Genomic DNA, 20,702 nt, shown 5'->3' on the forward strand with positions numbered 1-20,702 from the left:
TTTGGGCACAACATCTATGTAAACTTGGCTTGGAAATCTAATAAAATCAGTCAATGCCAATATGGTATTATGGTAAAAGAAGAGGATTATTTTTGCTACCACCTTTATTTATTTATTTATTTATTCAAATATCTGAGTGAATACTAATTATTGTTTCCTGTGTCACCAATCCAGTAAAACTCCTTTTGTTCTGAGATAGACTCCCTTGTCTATTTCAGTGTTTCTGCATTTGGAATTAAAGTGAAAAATATCTAAAATATTCTTAATATAGTTTTACAAATTTAATATTACATTTCTCTGGTCCTACATCTGTTTGAAAAAAAAGATCCTGTGTGTTTCTCTGCTCAAAATCCAATTTTAAGATTACAATACAGAAGCATATTGAGATTAATTCACCATATTATTGATTTTTCAAGGGCCAGGCACTAGGTTCCACAATTCCTGACAATTAAATAATTATACATTTCCATGTTGTCTAAACAATATATTAAATGAAGAGCAAATTAAAATCTGAAAATCAATTACTAATCTCTTAGCTGACATTGCACAAGTCTTTACTGGAATGGGAAATAGTAAATATTGATATGAATTCTAAATTGCTGCCATTGGGCCTGCAAGTCAGTACAATAGAAATACGACTAATGTTTTTCTCCATAGGAAGAATGTGCATTCTCACAGTCTCCCTGATTTGGCAGATTCAGAAATATTATAATAAATGTTTAAAAGTTTATTGGAAAACATCTTGTGCAACATTAGGGACTGATCAGTATCTATAGATAAATTGCTCTCCAAATTCAAGCAAATGTGTATAAAATTGTGGCTTTAGGGAATTAGCTGATTAAGGGATCAGACACCAAACCCTAGTTTTAGTGACAGAAGTGAGATGGCATCAGAATTTACTCTGATCAGGCTTCAGTGTCTAAGACACATAATAAATCTTAGACCACCTACTTCATATGATTAAATTTAGTCTCTAGACCAGTTTTAATCAGAAGTGTCACAATTTTGCAATATAAAGATCTATACTGTAATTAGAAGGAAGCCAAACAAAATTGTTTATTGTCAACCATACCATCTGTATGAGAATGCAAATGCCTCTTAGTATGAGAGTTGGAGTTGACAAAGCAGGAAATAACCCTTGAATCAAACAGGATTATTCTTTAAACACAAGCCACATATCAAATTTGAGCGGGGGAGGGGACCCCAAAAGTTGCAATTAGTTAATCATAAAGCTTGGGAGAACATGGCAGAAAGAATTTTAGAATTTAAACCTTGGAATAAAACATGCATATAAAACAGACTTGCTATCTTGCTGAGATGATTGCTCATCTTTTTTAAGGCTGATATTATCTCCAGAACAGGAGACAGTGTCTTGACACTTATACATACAAGGATTCTTTCCATGTCTTTTTCTTCCAATCATTCCCAAAAATTAATTAATTCTTCACCCAGAGAGTGAACTGACTGAATGTTTATATCCTACCAACTCCAGTTTGACAACTATTGACTTTTGGCTTAATTCTCACAGCTCCTTCTCCTGACCTCTGTGATTCAGACTTTCAAGTCAGTAAAAGTAGATATATTTGTGATTATGAAAACATGTTTAGGGTTCTAAGAAATGGTGCCATAGGAATTGGTTTATTCACAATGAAATTGAATTACAATTCACTTTTATTAACTTAAACATTATTTGAACGGCTTAAAACCTGTGTCTTACTGCTGAAGAAGGTGACATGGTGGCGCAGTGGTTTAATGATGCTAGAACTGGTGGCCCGAAATGGTCTGCACTCTGGCAATTCAAGCCTGGCTCTGTGAGATGGAATGAGCTGCTGTTGCTCGCTCCCTGGCTTCTGCCCACTCAGCAATTTGAAAGCCTGCAATATGGTAAGTAGAAAAATGGATATCACTTTGGTGGTGAAAACCTGAGTGCATTTGTGTATGCAAGAGAGAGGAAACCAACACTGGATCTGGCTGGACACAAGGCAAGGCGAAGTGAAGCAAGACTGGTGGTGAACCCTGGAAGAGCCAGCAATCTGAGTGCCACTAATTACTTGGTGTAAAACAGGGGTGAAATCTACTTACCTTCCTTACCGGCTTGGAAGCGCACGCACCACGCACGTCACATGCGCACATAGACCTTCTGCGCATGCGCAGGTCAAAAACACATTATTTCCTGGTTAAAACCAGGCGGATGGGTGGCGCTTCACTCTGCCATCGCTATCGGATCACCAAACTACTGGCCGGAATCGCTACTGGATCATGTGATCCAGTCCAATCCGGTAGTATTTCACCCCTGGTGTAAAGCTAGTTCACTCACTGCAGAGCAAGGATAGGTGCACAAGTGTCAAACAGAATGAACTAGTAATCTAGGCTGTCAGGACTGCATTGTGTAGATTTCCCCGATATTGTATGACATACGCTAAATAAATAATTGCAGAATACAACATCTTCAATGACCCAATATTCTTTCCAGATTATAGAGGAGCTTTTTCCATACAAGTTGGACATCAGTTTCAAAAAATCCCAGTCATGGAAATTAGGCATGTTTGAATTAAATAATAGATCGGAGGGAGATTCTAGATGTAATCTATATTTGGGGCACTGAAAAGAATAGATTTTTTCCCTACTAAATAGTGAGAAAAAATGTATAGAAATAAATGGATAAAAAACAGAAAATAGATATTATTCCCTGCTTTCTACTAAATCAAGGAGTTGTCTAGATTTGACAACTTCTGATGATTAATGATGCTCAGAGAACAGTCCCCAAAAGTACAGAGGGCTGAAATGCAAGTTGTCAATAGAGAAGCAGAATTAACTTGCTTTTAGTTCAAGGAAGAGAAGGCTGACAACTTCTTGTCAGTTTGTTCAAAGCTGACTTAAAAGGACAATTGCAATCACTGAATTAACTTGATCACATAGAGATCAAATAAAGGATTAATTTAAGAAATAAAATGCAGAGTTCATATGTAGAAGCAAACGGCATTGGCAATTTTGGCAGAAAATCTTTTTTCCCTATCTACTCAACTATCAAGCGAGTTGCCATTCAGAATCTTCTAGCCTTCTCTTTCACAGCCTGCTAGAGATTCTGAAACCACCATTCTAATCAGCATTCCTCACTAACAGGACTGTCTGAGAAATAGAGTTAAGCCACAATTTCCCAAACTTTCTCAGTTCATGGTACCTTTAGTGTCTTTATATATATTTTTTATGGCACCCCACAATTCCTAAACTGCACTATAGTGCCAGGGGCCTGCAAGCAAACTCAGAGGTTGTTTTAATTTTAAAGGGAAACACATTGCCCCTCGATATCTGTCAAAAAAATTGGTGATCCTTTAATGCTGTTTTTTATCATTGGTTTGTCTAGCACCGTAAAATAAAAATAAGACAGGTTAAGTAGCTGTGTTAAGACTCACAGTTATAGTCGAGGTGACTGACTTTCAAATAGATCATGTAATTTTATAAATGTGATTTATATACATTCTTTTTTTATCATTAGTTGATTAAAATTAGATGACTGCATATATATATTATACTAGGCCTGAAGGTATAATATGTAGTGATTAGAATCTAAAGATGAATGTTAAAGGAAATTAACTCAGTCATAATTTGCTTTCCAAAGGGTAGAGAAAATTGTAAGATGTGCAGGAAATTCTCCAAAGTATAATATATTCTTGTAAAGTAGACTATGCTACCTCTCCAGCTGGGATGCCTGTAAACTCAGCTATAATCTAGGTATTTTTGAGAATCTTTTAGCTGACCACATACAGAGTAATGGATAAAAAAAAACCGGTGGGACCCAGTGGTGAGAGGACAAATTACCTAGAATTGCTGACGATTTATTGGATATATCTCTCTCTCTCTCTCTCCCTCCCTCCCTCCCTCTCTGAAATAATTCGTTTTCATGGGTATAAATTGATATTCCTCCTACCAGTGCTTCAGTTGTCTTTTAACAGTTTGTCCTCACTATTCCCATTCCATTTTTTTTGCCTTGTTTCATATATTCAGATTCTAGTTAACTGCAGATATGTAGTTATGTATTTTGGATGCAGGATAGTGATTAAATAAATAGATGTAGAGAAAAAGAAGATTGCTGTATAAGTAGATGTTTAATACAATAGAAGCTATGAAATTAAACTTAGGGTACCCTTAAAAAAAACCCCTATCATTTAACACTATTTCCATTTCAAAGTATACTCTTTTCTCCCCAATTTCAGTGTGAAGCTTGAGTTTCTGTCAAGCATGTTTAGAGCACATCTGTCTGCTAGGGAATAATTTCTTGCCTCAAGCAGGAACAGCTCTTGCCAAATTCTCAGAAAAAGCTTTCTTTGAAAACAGTTGAAACGGTCCCTAGAGTTCAAGATCTCTTTTATTGTGCTGCTGCCTGACCTCCTGGGATCTTCTTAGATTCAGCTTAACCAAACTGTTCAGATAGAATTGTATGGCAATCAATGTAAGTACCCGTGTCCACCCAGCTTTAACCCATCCTCCCACTGCCCCTCATCTGGTTCCTAAATGGAAAATAAAATAGAAGAATTGGTAAGCATTTTTTTCCCCTCAAAAGCATTCATGGTTATTACTCTGGAAGTAAAAGTATTAACAGAATATAACTAAAGAAGTCCTCTTGCTATTCTCTAAACTGGGCAAAGTTAATATATACCAGCCAAGGCTTTTTAAGGCTTTTACCCGCGCCCCCCCCCCCCGAGATGTAAAGTAGATGATATTATATCGCCACCTATTGGCAATTCTTCAGTACTGTTTTCTGGGAAGCGGTAGTACATGCTGTGAATTTCAAAGGGTAATAAATACATTATCATGACATTGAATTATTTGCAGGATCTTTTTGTTGCAGTATTTTTAAATGGCTTTAAATGTAGTGAAAAAGTCCAATTACACACTCTTACCAATGTATAGAGAAAAATAATGTTTTGTGGTTAAAAATTACAGAATTGATTTTCAAATCCTCAAGCTGTAGTTATAGTAGGACCACACAATTGCATGAAATAAAAGTATAGTCATAATCTACAGGTAGTCCTCAATTTACAACAGTTTGCTTGTGACCATTTGAAGTTACAACGGCACTGAAAGAAGTGACTTATGACCATTTTTCACACTTATGACCGTTGCAGCATCCCCATGGTCATGTGATTTACATTTGGATGCTTGAAAAATGGTTCATATTTATGACAGTTGCAGTATCTCAGGGTCATGTTGCAATCTTCTCACCAGCAAAGTCAATGGGGAAGCTTGATTCATTTAACAACCGTGTTACTAATTTAACAACTGCAGTGATTCACTTAACAAATGTGGCAAGAAGTCATAAAATGGGTCAAAACTCACTTAACAAATTTCTCACTTAGTAACATAAATTTTGGGCTCAATAGTGGTCATAAGTCGAGGAGTACCTGTACATCTTAGTAAGATTTTTAAACAAAAAAAAAAAGTTTTATTTATTTGATTGATTGATTGATTGTCCCTTCTGATACCTGCACAGTAGGTATTAGAAAATGTTGCAATAAAAACAAGTAGACTTGTTAATGTTAATGTTAGCAATAATTTAATGTTAGCAATAAACTCTGTTTACCAAAACATTAAATGCTGAATTGATGATTGGATAGAACTCACTGTAGGAGCCTACTGACTGTCCAGATAATTTATTGTTAGTGGGAATCATCTAAATATAAACTGAAAAATTACTGGTTCCTTCTTTCACAGAACACTTCCATATCAATTCCATTTTCACTCCCTAAATTTGCAGAACTAATGTGGAGGTGAACTCTGATTGTGAAGTCTTTCTAATTAGACAGATAAGGAAAGCTAATCCAAGCCAGAAATTGTTAACATTGTTAGTTGCAGAATGCAGGAAATAAGAGATAGCTTGTCTTTGCCCTTAGCCATTCTTAAATCCGAAGTACATGTGGAGGAGGGATAAAATAGATGGAAATGAAAATAAAACTATTTTGGGGAGGAGACGTAAACTAACCAAAACCACAAAAACCTCCATCTTTGACAAGGCAAAAAAAAGAGAGAGAGAAGTAGGTGGAGGAATGTGATGTTCCTCTGAGTTCTGTACATCAGACATCCCCAGGTGTTTTGGGAACTAGATCTATTCTTTATTACATCCTTTATTCCAGTGGCCTCCAACTTTTTGTGGCACCAGGGACTGGTTCAATGGAGACAGGTTTTTCCATAGACTGGAGAGGGTGTGGTTTCCTGTGCTGCCTGCATCCCACAGATGGGGTTTCACTTGTTTGCATGGCATGACCCAGTTTCTGGCATGGCATCACCCAGTGCCGGTCCATGGACCAGGGGTTGGGGACCACTAATTTATTCCATTATATGGAAACAAATAAACAAATAAGCTCTGGTTTCACTGATAATCAATTCAGCATTTATAAGAAAGTGACAATAAAAGTTCTTTTGGAACTTCAGATTTGCATAGATTTTGCAAGATCATAAGGAAATGCAATGCCAAGAAAGAGAGGGAATACACACAAAATCTGCGTTCTCTCTTACATGGCAGATACCGCTCCACTTTCATGATTGTTGCAAAGAAGCGCTGGACAAGATAATCACTAGCACAGAGGTTGTTACCTAGTTTGAGTGATGAAACATTTGCAAAAAAAAAACAAAAATGCAACCAAGCTCAGAGAGCACCAAGAACCACTCAAAAAGATAATACTGGCAATACAAAATGTATTTTGCAAAATTCCCCTTTGCTGATTTCTTTTATCTCACATCTAAGTAATTACTTATCCTCTGCGTAGTAGTTTAAGCAAGATAAATTATTCTTCTCTTATCTTTACTGACTTGTAAATTCCCAGTGGTATGACAAGTGTCAGCATATATGGGCCACTCAAAGCCAATGCAGAAGAATAATGGTTTTCAGCATGCCTCTCTGAGGATAGGAACTTATGACCTCTGAACTACTGAGACTGATAGATCAAACCACTTGTGCTCATGGCATATATCATGTTGTGTGTGTGCTGTCATGTCCAATTGTGATGAATAGTTATAGGATCAATAGAACTGTGATGAAGCTATTTTTCTAGTGAGTCATGTAGATAGGGCATATGCTGACTTCTTGCTCTCCTCCAGATAAGACAAGGGGTAAGGAGAGGAGATCTGAAGAAAGCAATTACAGAAAACAGACAATTGTGTCACAAAATTAATAACCTATAATATAAGAGCAAATGGTTTAAAATAGGCCAGCAGGTCAGAGATTTCCTATTCCTTTGTAATAAGGCTTTGGATTGTTTAAAGCACTTCACACAGTGCTATCTCAACTTCCTTTCAACAATTCATAAAAACAAGAGTTCTTCCAGATTTGGCCCCAAACCTATGCAATACAGGTTCACCAGTGACCAGATATTTTGTTGGCTTTGTTTTTGTTGAGGTATTATATTACCTCTACTCCACAAAAGTAGATCAGTGTAAAGAGTAAAGAAGAATAAAAAGTAAAGAATCCCTAATAATCATGTTTGTACACTATTGATAACATATCCTAAATTTTTTAAGAAAGTGGACTTCATTATAGTTTCCTGGTAAAGTTTTTCTTGATTTAAATACTGCTATGAATAGTCAAATTCATCTACCCAAAGTTGTCTAGTCTAGACCTCACTGTAGAGTTAGGTATCTAATGCTGAATTACTAGCACAAAAATGAAGGGTGAGGGAAGGAGCACTAATAAGGATTAAACACCCACTGTTATCACGCATATTATATCACTAATCAGACTACATATTTTCCAGTAAATTTCCATTTAAATTCTACTGTCAATTGTCCCTGGTTGCTAAAGAATGCTTTACTGAGAACTGAATTCTTTAACTCAGCGTGTCAATAATATTTGGGCAGTAGGACAAGTTAATATAGCATGAGGTTTTATCTATTCTTTTTTAAAAGGCAAAATACATTTACATTTTTAAAACATCCTCAGTGGGTGGTTTCATTTCCTGTAAGTATGTTTCTTCTCAAACCTTCGAAAAAGAAAGTATAAAAAGCCTACTCACTGTTGAAGGAATGAAACTTATCAGTTGTTGAATACTGAGACAGACTGTTATTAGCAGTATTATTTTTTTATATTCTGAAGATGGAATTTCAGATGTCTTATTTACTCATCCTAGCATGTATCCTCAGTGGTAAGTTCTTTCCATAAAATGATGGTATCTGGGTGTATGAATTTGTTTTTTCAGTTCCTTGTTAGAGCACAAGATAGTGTACATGGTTATTGTTTTTGTTTAAATACAAAATTATATTTTCTGGCTCAAAGTTGCTGGATCTTTGTTATTATAAGGTGTTTGTTCTTCTAAGAACCAAAGTAGTTTAGTTCCATTATGAGTTTTCTAAAAAGTGAAGAATTATGGTTTATGGGATTAAACTACAAATGTTCTTAATTAAAGAATATCATTATCAGCTCATTAGTGGATAACCGAAGCAAACTTAGACTCGGGGAGTACCTTGAAGAGACAATCAGGAAATCCTGTCTGTAGGCTTGTCAATGCAGCTTCTGCCCTAAATATTAGAAAACATGTCTTTCAAATAAGATTATGAACTGCCCATCTGTGTTAACTGCATTATTGTAGTGAAGCTTACACAATGTCTCCTTCCCACAATGCAGTTTAATTGACCATGAACAGGTGATCATTTTGGGATGTGACCTAAATCAATGCAAGAAAAATGTTTTTGTTGTTGACAGTCTTATTTTATCTTTTTATTTTTTCTCCTGTATGAGAAAACAAACAGATAGTGTAACCAGATGATTCTCTATATAGGATATTAGCCAGAATACAGACCAAACAGTCAGATGTCTGCCAGCCAGCCTTAACAACTTTGGCCTGATAATAGAACATTCCTAACTTGAAAGAGAAAGTACAAAGAGTGGCAACACATTTTAAAATAAAAAAGCTATTAATAAAAGTTACCTATTAAAATATTTATTCCTTTTTTAAAAAGTATTTTTATTCAACATATACTTCTTTAAAAACAAACTTTGTTACATTTTTACAGCTTTCTGATACCGGCATCTTTAATAATATCCATTTTATCTTTCGACCCATTTATATACATATACATTTTGTTTGCTACTTATTCATTCTTATAATCACTACATTATATACATATCTACTATGCTTTAAATATTTCTTTTCACTATAATATCTTCTCTTATACTATACATTATACATTAATTTTAGATTTCTTTTCCAGCCAATTGTACCACCTATTCCATGTTTCATAATAAATCGTTTCCTCTCTATCTTTAAATGCCATTGTTAACTTATCTGATTCTTCACACTCTAGCACCTTTTTTACAATCAATGTGTTTGATGGAGCATATTTTTGTTTCCAATTTTGGGCAAATGAAATTCTAGCGGCTGTAATTATGTGAATTATGAGGTATTGAATTTCATTACTCATTTTTCCTGTTATAATCCCCAAAAGAAACAGTTCAGGTTTCATATCAATTTTTCCCTCTGTCATTTCCTCTAACCATTTTTTAATTTTTAACCAATAGTCTCTTGCTTTGGGATAAAATATTTATTCTTAATGTCCTGTGTGTACCACTTTGATCCTCCATATGAACCAAAGATACTTACAAGGAAGAATTGCCTGTGCCAAGCTTTGTCAAAAGTAGAGCAGTTTCTTAAAACTAAGATGCTGAACAAAATACATCATTTTTTAAATTTCCAGGCCTCTTTATATTGCTCTTTTTGTATATATATATTTGTTTAGAAATATATACCTGCTTGTTTAAATTTTTAGTCAAGGTTCAGTCCCATCATGTTAGAGCTCAGAATAAAGCAGAATTTTATATTAAAACTCCAAAACCAGTTTAGTTTAATTAAAAGAGACCAAACGAGAAGGCAGGAAGTTGTGAGTTCTAGTCCTGATTTAGGTTGTAGGCAAGCTGGATGACTTTCAGCCACTGATTCTTTCTCAGCCTAAAAAACCCACCTCCCAGGATTATTGTTATGTGGAAAATAAGAGGAAGAAGGAGTATTAGGTAACTGCGTTGAGCTATTTATACAAATAACAAAGGTAACATTTTAAAAAATCTGGGAAAAAATCCTATTATTCCAGGACTTAATCCAATCTTTTTCAAAATCTTGGTTGTGACTTCAGAGGACCTGCACAGTTTGCCATCAAAGTTAAAGTCTAATGTGATAGATCGGGGAGGAGAATGTTAATGAACTGTACAGAATTTTTAATTTTCATTTAGGTTTTGTCAGGTTTTCACCTGTTGTTGGCAGTGCAATCTTTCATAACATGGGGTGGGGGGCACTAAGGCTCTGGATTAGCAGTAGTGTAGCCCATGTTTTGGTCGCTCTTTTACATGGTAACTGGGTGATTTTGGGCCATTGTCCTTTACAGTTATTTCCTCTGTACAGAGCCAAAATCTTAAATATACTTACTTATAAATAATATAAATATTATATGATATTTATTTATAACTGTTTAAAATTATAAATCATAAATATAAGGATATGGAACATTTTTTTTCCAATGAGAACATCAAACAGGGAAGGCTAAGTTAATGCAAGGACTATTATCCGTGACTGCAATAATATTCCCACTATATTGATTTGTAGGATGTTCTGCGGTTAAAATTACAAATAAAGAAACTGTCTCTGCTTTGGCTGGTAGCAGTGTGACTCTAAAATGCAGCATCTCGCAAGAAAAAGGAACCCATATAACACAGATTCAGTGGTCTAAGTCTGCTGATGGTCTATCAAGAATAATAGCTGTATATAACCCTCTCTATGGTACAAAATATTTTGAAGCGGCCTACAACAATTCAGCAACTTTTGAGAAAGGCTTCCATGATTGTTTGACTGACTTCAGCAGGACTTCCAAACAGGATATTTCTTTAGCAAACAACCTAGAATGCAACAACTGGATTCTACAACTGAAGAATGTCACACTTGAGCTCTCTGGCTCCTATGAATGTATCTTTACCACATTTCCAGTTGGAACAAGTAGCTCAAAAATACGCCTTTTTGTTAAGAAAAGAGGTAAGTACAATAATATTTTTTTTTTAAAAAAAAATGAGGAAAAAATATACAAAAAAGTAATGTAGTGTAACTCTAAAAAGAGGGGGGAAACCTGCATGTGGCCCTCAGAGTTGCCATTATACAAGTCAAATTATCAATTTATTATTAGCATATTTATTTTTCTACATTGTCATTGCTGCTGATTTTCATTTTCCTTGACATCATGTGACTGGTCTCAGTAAATGCAACACTTGGATACTAAAAAATGTCTCGCTCTACCCTTTTCATTTTTATGGTCCTATTGATTGCATGTTTGTATTACAACTGTTTTGTTGTAAATGATATAAACTGATAAGGATTGGAAATGATTATGCAGAAACTATAGAGAAAATGGTACAAATGGAGGGGGCGGGGGAGAACGGGACATTAAGACAAAATTGGGGCCAAAGGTCTAGTATTAAATGGCACAGTAGTTAGAATGCAGGCTACTTCTGCTGACTGCTGGCTGCCAGCAGTTCGGCAGTTTGATTCCCACTGACTCAAGGTTGACTCAGCCTTCCATTCTTCTGAGGTCATAAAATGGGGACCCAGATTGTTGGGGATAAAATGCTGACACTGTAAACTGCTTACAGAGGGCTGTTAAGCACTGTGGAGTGGTATATAAGTCTAAGTGCTGTTGCTATTAATCAAAAGAGTTCCTACATTCTGGCAATATCAGATGATAGTGGGAATGTTGTAAAACTTAAGATCAGAATTTATAGTCATTATAACCAGGCATCCAATTAGATAATTGGGTAAAATGGCTATTATAAATATCCCGAGGAACATCAACCCTAGTACTCACCTTCATGTCATCAGCAAAAAGATGAGCCTTACCTAAGAATCCTTCTGTTACATAACACTTATAAACTCCCAGTAGTTAAGCCCTAGTCTGTAAAGCTTTTTTACGAACTCGTTATATGGAAGCGTATCAAAAGCTTTGCTAAAATCAAGGTAGTTTAAGTCCACAGCACCATCTTCGTCCAATACATTTGGGACATAGTTAAAAAAAGTCAATCAGATCAGTTTAACAAATTTAACTGGGGGACCATATATCATCACCAAGCTAGATCTATACACCAAATGAAAACAACCAGTCTATCAAAGCTAGGGTTATTTTTTTAAAATCTAGATATTAGTAGAGCTGAGGTAATCTGAATACTGTGGCAGATGTTTTTCCAGAAGTTAGGTGCTACAACAGAGAAGACATTCTCCCTAGTTACAGTTGCTTATGAAATGAGACACAATTCTGCCAAGTTTATGCATTTAGGGTAACCATAGAAGAATACATGGACTAGTCCACAGTTGCTTTTCATACAACATTATTCTTTTGTGATAGGTCCTTTATTTGATATTGTTGAGGGCAGGGGTGGGTTCTACTTACCTTTACTACTGGTTTGCAATGGGATCGCATGCATGTGTGCTTGCTTCGCTTGCGCGTGCACCAAGCTTCTACGCATGCGCAGATCATCTATGATGACATCCGGGTGGGTAGGTGGAGCTTGCCCCTGGTTTTACTACTGGTTCGCAAGAACCAGTCCGAACTGGGGACAACCCACCACTGGTTGAGGGTTTTCTAGACTTGGTTGTTCAGTTTTTCCACTGTGTTTGTGTTTGTGAGGTGGTAGGTTTCTTTGCCATTTTTCTTTTGCTTTTTGGATGCACTATGTTCTGTCAATATTAATTGTGTGCATAATTTATTACAAGTATTGAGATAATTTGATTAGTTTTTAATGTTTTTAGGATCTGTCTTTCTTCTACCCTGTGCCCATTTGACCAGGGGTTTAATACATTTTATTGGTTCTTACTGATTGGTCAGTTGTTTTGAGCGATGCTGTAAGTGGTTGGCATTCTCCGTGTTGTAGTTTAGTCCTTGCTGGAGAATATTCTGTTCTGAAATAGTTAAGGAATGGCTGGCGATATTTATCTTCCATTCTAGTTCAGTTTCATATTTACCTATTCAGGCTAGCTTCAACAATTTGATTTACAGTTTTGTTTTTCTTTATTTCAATTTGTTTTTGTACACCAGTTTTGATGGTAGTTGTTAATATCTTAATGAGTGCTATAGTTGTTCATTTTAATTTCTACTTTAAGTTATTGATAGTGTGCTGTTATTTATGCAGTCTAAGTTGACCATCTGCTCTCAACTGATGTTCCAGTATTTAGTCTGTTTATTCTATTTCCCTTCATGCTGCCTAGTTTATGAGAAGTCTGTTTCTTATGCTAGTAGGCAGGACTATGCTATCATAGGCATTCATTTAGAAAAGAAAGATAAATACAATTCCTAAAGGAATGGTTGTAAGTCAAGGACTACCTGTATGCCCATCTGGATTAATATCCATCCCCAGATCTTTAGGGGCTGATAACTGGCCAAAAGTAATAGGTAAAAGCATTACCATAAGGTCAATAACAAGCAAAGACAAGAACAAGATTTATATGCCATTATGAAAGTGCAAGTTTTTTCTTAAATATTGTCATTTAACAAAGCACTTCCTAACTTTAATGTAAGCCAGTACTTCATTCTTTTCCATTTATCTGCCTGGAAACTAGATGAGGTTTCTTTATAGGTTTCTAATCTTATTTTGCTTCCAAACCAGTTCAACACAAAAGTTGAAACAAGTTTAAGTAGCTTTTAGATAATACTGTTAGGCATAGAAATTTTCTGATTTTTTAAAAAAAATCATATTTTTCTTATACAATTTAATGAAAGAGAATTAGCTTTGAAATTTCTTTCAAAGATAACATAAATTTCGGAGGATTCTCATGCAGGAAATACTAGCTTTGCACTATTTTATTACAGTATGTATAAGAATGTTTTCTCTTTTAGATGTATGCAGCCCCCTGGTCTTCCTATTCAGTCCCAGGGAAGACATTATAAGCAACATTATTGAAGAAACTTTCTTTCCACTTAATTTCTTTAACTGCCAATTTGGTGGGAAAAAATTGAAATAGAATAGAATTTTTTATCGGCCAAGTGTTATTGGACACACAAGGAATTTGTCTTGGTGCATATGCTCTCAGTGTACATAAAATAAAAGATACGTTCATCAAGAATTCTAAGATACAGCACTTAATGATAGTCATAGGGTACAAATAAGTAATCAGGAAACAATCAATATCAATATAAATCGTAAGGATACAAGCAACAAAGTTACAGTCATACAGTCATAAGTGGACGGAGATGGGTGATGGGAACAATCAGAAAATTAATAGTAGTGCAGATTTAGTAAATAGTTTGACAGTGTTGAGGGAATTATTTGTTTAGCAGAGTGATGGCGTTTGGGAAGAAACTGTTCTTGTGTCTAGTTGGTCTGGTGTGCAGTGCTCTGTAGCGTCATTTTGAGGGTTGAAATAGTTTATGTCCAGGATATGAGGGGTCTGTAAATATTTTCACAGCCCTCTTTTTGACTCATGCAGTATACAGGTCGTCAATGGAAGGCAGGTTGGTAGCAATTTTTTTTTCTGCAGTTCTAATTATCCTCTGAAGTCTGTGTCTGTCTTGTTGGGTTGCAGAACCAAATCAGACAGTTATAGAGGTGTAGATGACAGACTCAATAATTCCTCTGAAGAACTGTATCAGCAACTCCTTGGGCAGTTTGAGCTTTCTGAGTTGGCGTTGAAAGAACATTCTTTGTTGTGCTTTTTTGATGATGTTTTTGATGATAGCTGTCCATTTTAGATCTTGAGATATGGTAGAACCTAGAAATTTGAACATCTCTACAGGTGATACTGTGTTGTCTAGTATTGTAAATATTGTGTGTACTAACATGAAACATAAAATTGGAAGCAAATATTTCTGATAATTTTACAAATACGTTAGGGGAAGAAAAGGGATTTTTGACTGCCCAAGTTCATTCCTATAACACTAACTAGACTAATTTAGAGTTACTGTAAACATAATGTCTGAATAGTGTTTTGGGTTCTAATACTGTTTAATAAACTCTGTCTTTGTAAAGAAGACTTTCTGCTTTCATTTATCTGTTTCATTGTACGCACAAATCTATTTTAGAACCTAAAATATGTTTACAGTCCCAAAATAAATTGTTTGCTTCCTTGTGGCAGTAGCAGATGAAAGAGCTATAAAATTAAAGTTGTTTGTTCTAAGCAAAACATTTTAAATCTTGAAATATCAAGAAATCACTGACCTCTCTTTATAGTTATCTATGATAGTTATCTGCTTTCCATCTCTCAAAAAAAGATCTATTCTTATTTTGGAGAACTATTCTTTTATATTCACAATGCGGATGAATGTATAGGACTTGCAGACTTTTACATGCACTGTACATTGGTATTGTCTACATAATATTCTTATTTTACTTTTTTTTCTGCTTGATAAAAGATTACAAGAATTCTGTGTTACAAGCTTTACTCAATGAGACCTTAGAAATTCCATGCGTGAACGGTATGCCTCATTATATAAACCTGACAAATGCTTCTGTAACGTGGTTATTGGTAAGTAACGTTTTCTCAATAAAATAAGGGTAGGATGAGACCTAAGACCAAAGCGGCTTCACCAACCCTGTCTGTTGTGTCTTGTCCGCTCTCACCGCAGCCGGGGTCTGCTTATCTGCTCCTGAACACGGAGGAATGTATGCCTCCCGGCCCCAGTTCTGGCTCCATGCCCAGACAAGCTGCAGAGGAGGGGGCACCTCCCGGTCCCAGCCCTGGCTCTATGCCCAAGCAGGTTGCAGAGGAGGGAGCATCCCCCGACCCCAGCCCTGGCTCCATGCCCAGGCAAACGGAGCAGCTAGACCCCTCCCCCTCCTCCACAGCATGTGAGCCTGAGGAAAGTTTACTTCCAACAACAGCTGATTGGAGTGACCCTCGCATCAGAAGATTGGATAGGCGGAGGCAACAGAAGGAAGGGAGGGGCAGGCCTTAATGAGTGCTGAGTCATGGAGCCACACCCCATGGCCTATATAAAGGATCTGCTTTCTGGCAGTCTCTGAGTCAGGCAAAGTCGAACTTATCTTGCTGAAGTCACTTACTGGTCTCCTGCCTGCTCTGAGGACTTTGCTAGGACTTTGGGCAGAGCTGCAGAGGCAAGCCTGATTCGGATTTCCCTGACCCGGCCGTCAGCGGAGGAGTGGGACACGACACTGTCAGAATATATCTTATTTGTTATTTTGCTTTTTAAAATGGCTGGGAAATTATTATTAAAACTTAGTTTGCGCTGAAGGCTGTGACTCTGGAAATCTGTAATCTTGAGGATCTCATGTTCCTCATAGATTATCCATGTTTAGGAGATATCTGATATGAACCAAAGCATCTCATATTCAAGTAACAATAAAGTGCAGTTATTAGTCTTAGCAGCACTAAATATGTTTACTGAAAATATGTTATATAAATTATCCAGCATGCATATTAGTGCTATATGTATATGGCTGTTCATAATAGATTTTTATTTTGAGATATCTAAATTTATATAAACTTTTTCATTGAATCTGGTTAGAATTTAAGGGTTTTTTTAACCCTCCCAATTATTTAAAGGGCCCAAAAAGTCCAGCTCCATTCTTTATTAGTATATAATCATACCACTGCCATGAGCTGGTTGTCCAAAGGGGGTGGGGAGGTCAACAGCTTTAAAAAAAACAGGTATGTCTAGGCAATAAAGTCTCATCCTTTGTTTTAATGTGCATCAAACATACATCATACTTACATAAAAATGGATGGAGCTTCAGTTACTCTGTTCATATGTGCTAATTTGATGCCTTTGATACATAATATTTGCCCACCTGTTCAGGGGTGAAATCTACTTACCTTCCCTGCCAGTTCGGAAGTGAATGTCACATGCAGGCACAAACCCTTCTCCGCATGTGCAGAGGGTAAAACAGGTTAGTTCCTGGTTAAAACCAGGAAGTAATGATGACTGGGTGGGTGGGCGGAGCCTCGTGCTGCCATCGCTACCGATTCTCTGAACCACCTGCTGGCATCGTTACCGTTTCGGCCGAACTGGTCCAGACCAGTAGCATTTTACCCCTGCACCTGCTTCAGATGCCCCTGTGCATGAGCTGGCAATTCTATAATTTCTGCCTCTCCTGGTTAAGCATTTTTGCGTGTAGATACTAGAATATTTTATTCTTGCGCGGCAGTTCTGCAAATTTCCACTTTATCCCAATACAGTTTTAATATTTACGTGAAATTGCTGATCAAATCATTCTGTCATTAGGTTTGATTTGTCCTTTGAACTTTTAGAATTTTAGTAGTGTAAAGTATGTCTGGGAACTTTCAATTTGGGGCCAAGTATTAATATTAGTCATCACTTCGGCCTCTACAGCTTCTGAAGCTTGAGATTTTGGAAACTGTTAGATCATCACTGACTATTGTGTGTTTGTGTGGTCTCTGGGTTTGTGGGCATGCACACAGAGAGACTCACACTGAGACACAGGTTCTCAAGAATAAAATCTTTCTTCATTGCTTTAGTCAGAGATGGCACTTGCAGACTATTCAGTACTATTGTTAGAGAAGCTTGTTATTTTATTTCTATTTCTAAGTAAACATTCTTTATAATTGCTGCTGAGGAGATATTAAAAAGGGAAAAAAATGCTTTTTTTTCATTCTGCAGTCCCAGATCTATTTTCTATCTGAATTAGGTAACAAAAGAGATATGTCCTAAAGTGAAATTTATAACAGAAAGGGACTGTTCATGAGACAGATTGTAAAATATACTGTAGATGATGGGAAAGAGAGATAGGCTACCTACTAGCTAGTAGCTCTTATGGGAAGGAAGGAAGAATCAGTGATTCACCTATCCCAGGTGTACAATTGCTATTACATCAGCATCTTCTATTACATTAAAAAGAAAGAAATGATGATAATTCATGCTTTTTCTTGGCAATGCATCATTGACATATCTCCCATTTCTAGCAGAAAGAAAATGGAAATGAAGAGATCCTAATCAAGAAACCATCCTATTACCTTCAAGGCTATACAGCCAATCTCACCGTGTACAAGGGCAGAATCCAAATGAGTTCAAAAAATGCGTTATTGATTTCTCCGGTGACAGTTATTGATGATGGCAAGAAGTTTGTCTGTTCAATTGCCACTCTCTCCGGAAGAATTCAGGAAAGTGCCACTCAAGTGAAAATATTTGGTGAGGAGGGGCTAATGGACTAAAAACTTAATCGACACTTTTTTTTTCAAATGTTACTTGATGAAATCGACTTGATTCCTTTAAATGCTTGTTTGCTTAACAGTACTTCACATTTTTCTATTTTGTGCAAAGGAACTTCTGTGCCACAAATTGATAGCAGAGCACAACATGTCTCTTACTCATGATATCATGTAATAACCTAAGACAACCACCCTATATATCCATCTTAGGATAGATAATCTAAGAATCCATATTAGGCTTCTTCTATGAGACCTAAAGACATCTTTTCTGAAAGCCTTCACAATTGGCACTGTAGCCTACACATGCATGTTTTCTTCTAGAATAAGATATAGATGCATAAGTTTTGACATATGCACCATCTACAGTGATGGCGAACCTTTGATGTCCCTGCGTGCCGGCCTGCATGCCAGACGTGGCATGTGAAACCATCCCCCAAGGAAACCATCCCGCATGGTATGTGCAGCCCCGCTGGCCTTCGCGTGCACAGGAGCGCCGATACCCGGACGAGCAGTGGTCCATCACGCATACACAAGCCAGCACCTGAACACCCGGATACCAGTATGGAAGCATGCACAACGAACAGCTGGCCATCATACATGCGTGCAACATCAACCCAGAAGATCGGGTGCCGGCCTGTGCATGACTTCGGGTTCCGCTGCTCCCATGCACGTGACCGCCAGCTGACCGGCACGCATGTGATCACAGGAATGCAGAATAGGAGCCAATGAGGCCGCACATTCTTCGCGGGATGGTTTCACATGCCACTTCCAGCACGTGTGCCATAGGTTCACGGACACTGACCTATGACCTTCTCCCAGCATTTTTAAGACTCATAGAATTTCCACCAAGGATCCAACATTTTCTATCCATTGGAGGGTTGGGAAGTATTAGTGTTTTAAAGGTAAAATGAATGCCTCAAGAAAGGCCTTAAAGTACTCATTTATTCCATAATGTCTTCTCTAGGTAGGCTAATCTTCTCTTACTATCAAGTTCTTCTTTTTAGTTGGAACCCAATTATATGAAATGTGTAGATCTATACAAGTGTGTTTATACAGGTGTTTATGTTCCAAATAATTTTGCAGATAGACCAGGGAACAATTGTTTAGTGAAGGGCCAGAAAGCATAGGTCCATTTCAGCTTTTATGCATATATAAAAGAAGGGGTTTGAGCTATGTTGTCTGCTTCTAGAGAACTATTTTCAGTTCTCATGAATGACTTCATTCCCAGTGACAAAATAAACAATTAATTCCTATTCATAAAAGCAAAACAAAAAAATATTTTAGGTATAAAATTAAAGGTTTAATTTATCAATTTAATTTGTTTTTCAGGGCTCCATCTTAAACCCAATGGTGTTCAATGTCTTTAAAAGTCATCTGGGAGATGGGATGAAAAAGATGTTTATCAAATCTGCAGATAACACCAAACTAGGGATACTGGCTAATAACTTAAGAACTAAATCACAATTCAAATGATTCTTAAAAGCTTGAATATTGGATCAAATGCAACAGGATTATGTTAGATTTGGCCCAATAATAGATTTAGGTTTTTGAATCACAAGTATAAAAAAATGTACATAGTTCAAGAACATGAAAACCCATTTGGTGACAGTGCATATGATGAATATCTCATATGGACCACTAGCTTAATATGAACTAGCTAAATAGCCCAAGGTAATCTTGAACTGTATTAATGGAAGCAGTGCATCCAAATTTTGCACAGCTCAATTCTACTTTGCATGTCCCCAAGTTAAGCAAGATGCAAGCTTTTAAGTTAAAAAAAGTTAATCCTGGCATTGAGGTTTGGCACATTGCACTGTTTTTCCTAGGGTACTAATTGCTGATAACTTATCTAGGACTTCAATAGGTTAGATTACAATTGGATTAATGTGTCCAGCTCTGGGCAAAAGCTGAAATGAGTACCAATATATTAAGAGATTTGGAAACCAAGCCCTATGAGTAACAGTTGAAAAAGGATTAGGGCATTATTAACTTGTAATAAAACAAAATGAATAAGGAACATGATAGTGCTCTAATTTTATCTAAAAAGCTGCCATTAGCAAGAGGAGGCATATTATTTGTGTGCTATAAATATCTTAATATTACTATCCATTTCTGATTTTATCCTCACAGTGATTAAGAACTTTATGTTGATTTTTATTGGTATTACTTGTTTTTGTTTTCTGTTAGCCATCATTTGAATACTACAATGTTGCCCCACCTGATACACATCTTGAAGAATTTGATATTGACAACAGCATATCTGGATTAATTTATCCAGGAAACACAGATGCAATAGTTTCTTTTAAAGAGAGAAGTAATTTATTCATAGACAGAGAAGGATAAGATGTACAGGGTTTTGATTATATTTTAACAATTCTTTCAATCAACTTCCGGAATGAATTAAATTAGCTCATACAAATGGAAAGTAGAGGTTAATAATATAGATCACTACTAACAAATGGAGCTAAGCCTATAGACAAATTGAGCTTGGCTGTGTTTTATAAACAATGATTGCACAGATTTAGCAAAAAAAAAAAAAAGATAAAGCAAGAATAATTAAAAGTC

At 36.3% G+C, this 20,702-nt stretch overlaps 1 protein-coding gene across 1 annotated transcript in view; it reads left to right on the forward strand.

Moving 5' to 3' along the window:
- The first annotated feature begins 8,010 nt into the window (after window positions 1–8,010).
- CD96 (CD96 molecule) overlaps window positions 8,011–20,702 on the forward strand; it is a 44,495-nt gene continuing 31,803 nt past the window's right edge. The window contains exons 1-4 of the mRNA XM_058185744.1: window positions 8,011–8,135; window positions 10,584–11,006; window positions 15,364–15,476; window positions 17,892–18,117. Of these exons, the coding sequence (XP_058041727.1) occupies window positions 8,087–8,135; window positions 10,584–11,006; window positions 15,364–15,476; window positions 17,892–18,117 (811 nt within the window). The 5' untranslated portion in view covers window positions 8,011–8,086. The remainder of the gene's footprint in view (window positions 8,136–10,583; window positions 11,007–15,363; window positions 15,477–17,891; window positions 18,118–20,702) is intronic.

Source organism: Ahaetulla prasina, chromosome 5 (assembly GCF_028640845.1).
Source record: "Ahaetulla prasina isolate Xishuangbanna chromosome 5, ASM2864084v1, whole genome shotgun sequence".
Classification (NCBI taxonomy): Eukaryota; Metazoa; Chordata; class Lepidosauria; order Squamata; family Colubridae; genus Ahaetulla; species Ahaetulla prasina.